This window comes from Tupaia chinensis, unplaced genomic scaffold (genome assembly GCF_000334495.1).
Source record: "Tupaia chinensis unplaced genomic scaffold, TupChi_1.0 Scaffold000175_1, whole genome shotgun sequence".
Taxonomy (NCBI): domain Eukaryota; kingdom Metazoa; phylum Chordata; class Mammalia; order Scandentia; family Tupaiidae; genus Tupaia; species Tupaia belangeri.
Genome location: NW_006159650.1, coordinates 3,664,741 through 3,667,276, shown reverse-complemented (window position 1 = coordinate 3,667,276; position 2,536 = coordinate 3,664,741). Strand labels below are relative to the sequence as shown.

Genomic DNA, 2,536 nt, shown 5'->3' with positions numbered 1-2,536 from the left:
TTTTTTTTTTTTTATCAATTTTGCCAAAGGGTAAATGCATTTGTCAAAGAGATAGCAAAGGCATTCCTTCATGAGAAATGGTCGCACTGTAGTCACTTCTACATTTCTCCCTCCTCTTGGGAGGCACCTGGTACGTTTTGGATCCAGAACTCAACCAGGCAGTTGGCGTGTGGGATATAGCCACCCCTTAACCACTATGCCACTTGGCTGGCCTCAGAATGTCTTAAACTGGGTGATTTATAAAGAAGAGTGATTCGGGGCCAGCAGGTGGCATAGTGGTTAAGGTGCTGGACTCCCATTTAGTTGACTGATGTTGAAGTCCCTGACTCTGAGGCTTGAAACTCAAGCTGGGTGCATGTGCGTGCATGACCAAAATCCAAGGAGGAAAATGGAAGAGAGGGGATTGTGGTGTGGCCATCCTGGGAGAAGGGTTGTCTCTCCAGCAAGCACACCCACCCTGTGGTAAAAATCTCTCTCAAAAAAAAAAAAAAAAGAACAGGGATTAATTTCTTATAGTTCTGGAGGCTGGGATGTCTATAGTCAAGGGATTTGCTTTTGGTGAGAGCCTTCTTGATGTTTGGTAATATGTTAGAAAGTATCACATGGTAAGAGAGCACACAGAGAGCCAAACTTGATTCCATAGCAAACATACTCCCTTGATAATGAATTAATCCATCCTTGAGGGTAGAGCCCTAAAGACCTAACCACCTTTTACAGTTCCCATCTCTCAACTGTGTTGTGTTGGGGATTAAATTTCCAACACAGGACCTGTGTGTGTGTGAACATATTGAAACCATAGCAGAAAGGATAGCTCCTTTTAAAAGAACAATATAGGGTGATTTCTCTTTTATCTCTATGATATTGTACTTTATAAAAAGTTAATATTTGCAAGTAAATGCATCAAACTCGATAATTTCTCTTACAGGTGACAGATTCCGCTCTATTATTGATGATGCTTGGTGGTTTGGAACAGTATTAAGTCAAGAGCCGTACCAGCCTCAGTATCCTGATAGTCATTTCCAGTGTTACATTGTGAGGTTTGTATAAAGGCGAAGGTTAATCAGCTACAGATAATTCACTGAGACAGGCAACTACGTGACTGACAAATAAATTTCAGGTTAAAACGAAAACATAATTAGAACTATCATTAAGTCTAACACCTGAAATATCATTCAGATCTGCACCTGTTGTTTCCTATCCACTAGCATGTTCTTTGGTTCAGATTTTCTTGCTTCCCTGGGACTATTTCTGTATCCTCCTAATATTCCTTTACCTAAAACTATAGGTTTATAGTTCATAAGTAGATAGATCATTAATCTTTACAACCTTGGATGCTTTTCCAGTGGCAATGGAATAAAATTTGTTGGTTGTGATGTAAAGTCCAGATTTGGAAGCATGGTATTCAAGGCCTTCACACTATTTCTCTGAGTTATTTTTCACTACTCAGTATGGATCACACAAAATTTCTGATTTTCTTCTAAAACCTGACATTTTTTTTTACCTATATACTTTCTTTTAATGTATCTTTTAAAAATACACTGTTAATTAAAATTTCATTGCTACCATGAGGGTATTATTAAACTTTTTATTATTTTATTTACTTTATAGTGGATATTAAGCTATTGTCAACATTTTTATTTATTTATTTTTGTGGAAGGGTAACCTCCCTTTTTCTTTTCTTTTTTTTGTTTTAAACAGGTGGGACAATACTGAAATTGAAAAACTTAGTCCATGGGACATGGAACCAATTCCTGATAATGGTATGTATTTGTTATATAATGAAAGATTTCCTTTTTGTTTTCAAAATTTTTTAGAAAAATTTGCTATAGGGCATTTGTACTCACCACAGAGAGAGAGAAAGTAAGGAGAAATAGGATACTCCCCCCCAACACACACCCGGGGCTGTGACCATGCTGCAGTTTGTCCTCCTTCATTCTCCTCTCAGGATTTGGGTACACATGTGCCTGGCGTGCCAAGTCTGAAACTTGAACTGCTCAGTTGGCCACATGGCCTCCAGCTACCTTAGCCATTATGCTATCTCACTAGCCCTGTTTTCAGTTTTTGATCTTGCTAATGTACATTTGTGTTCAAGTTATTGTAGTAACTATAAACTTTACTAAAAGAAGACAACTAAATTGTGTGTATGTTTCATTAATTTTCCTCAGATTCTAGCTTGGCTTTGACTGACTGTATATTTATAATTTGCTATCATTTCTCATATAAACCTTTTTTTTAAAAAAATTATTTTTGTAGGGACCAGCAGTTAGCGTAATGGCTATGTCGCTGGACTCCCATGTAGTCGACCGTGCTTTGAGTCCTGGACCGTGGCTTAAACTCACATGTGCATGTGTGCCCAAGATCCCAAGAGGAGACTGAAGGAGAAGGGATTGCAGCATGGCCATCCCCTCTGGGGGGTGATTTCTCGCTTTCTGTCTCTCTGTCTGTCTCTCTCTCTCTGGCAAGCCCACATGCCCTACAGCAAAAACCTCTCAAAAAAAAAGTTTAAAAAAAATTATTTTTTTTTTTTTTGAGAGGT

The 2,536-nt window shown here is 38.2% G+C and overlaps 1 protein-coding gene across 4 annotated transcripts in view; it reads left to right on the top strand.

Moving 5' to 3' along the window:
- Positions 1-2,536, top strand: part of BRWD1 (bromodomain and WD repeat domain containing 1) — a 162,539-nt gene that overhangs the window by 109,153 nt on the left and 50,850 nt on the right. For 2 of the 4 annotated variants that reach the window (XM_027770963.1, XM_027770965.1), the window contains one exon: positions 1,699-1,760. The exons of the other annotated variants lie outside the window; for them this stretch is intronic. In XM_027770963.1, the coding sequence (XP_027626764.1) occupies positions 1,699-1,760 (62 nt within the window). The remainder of the gene's footprint in view (positions 1-1,698; positions 1,761-2,536) is intronic. 4 annotated transcript variants of the gene reach the window in all.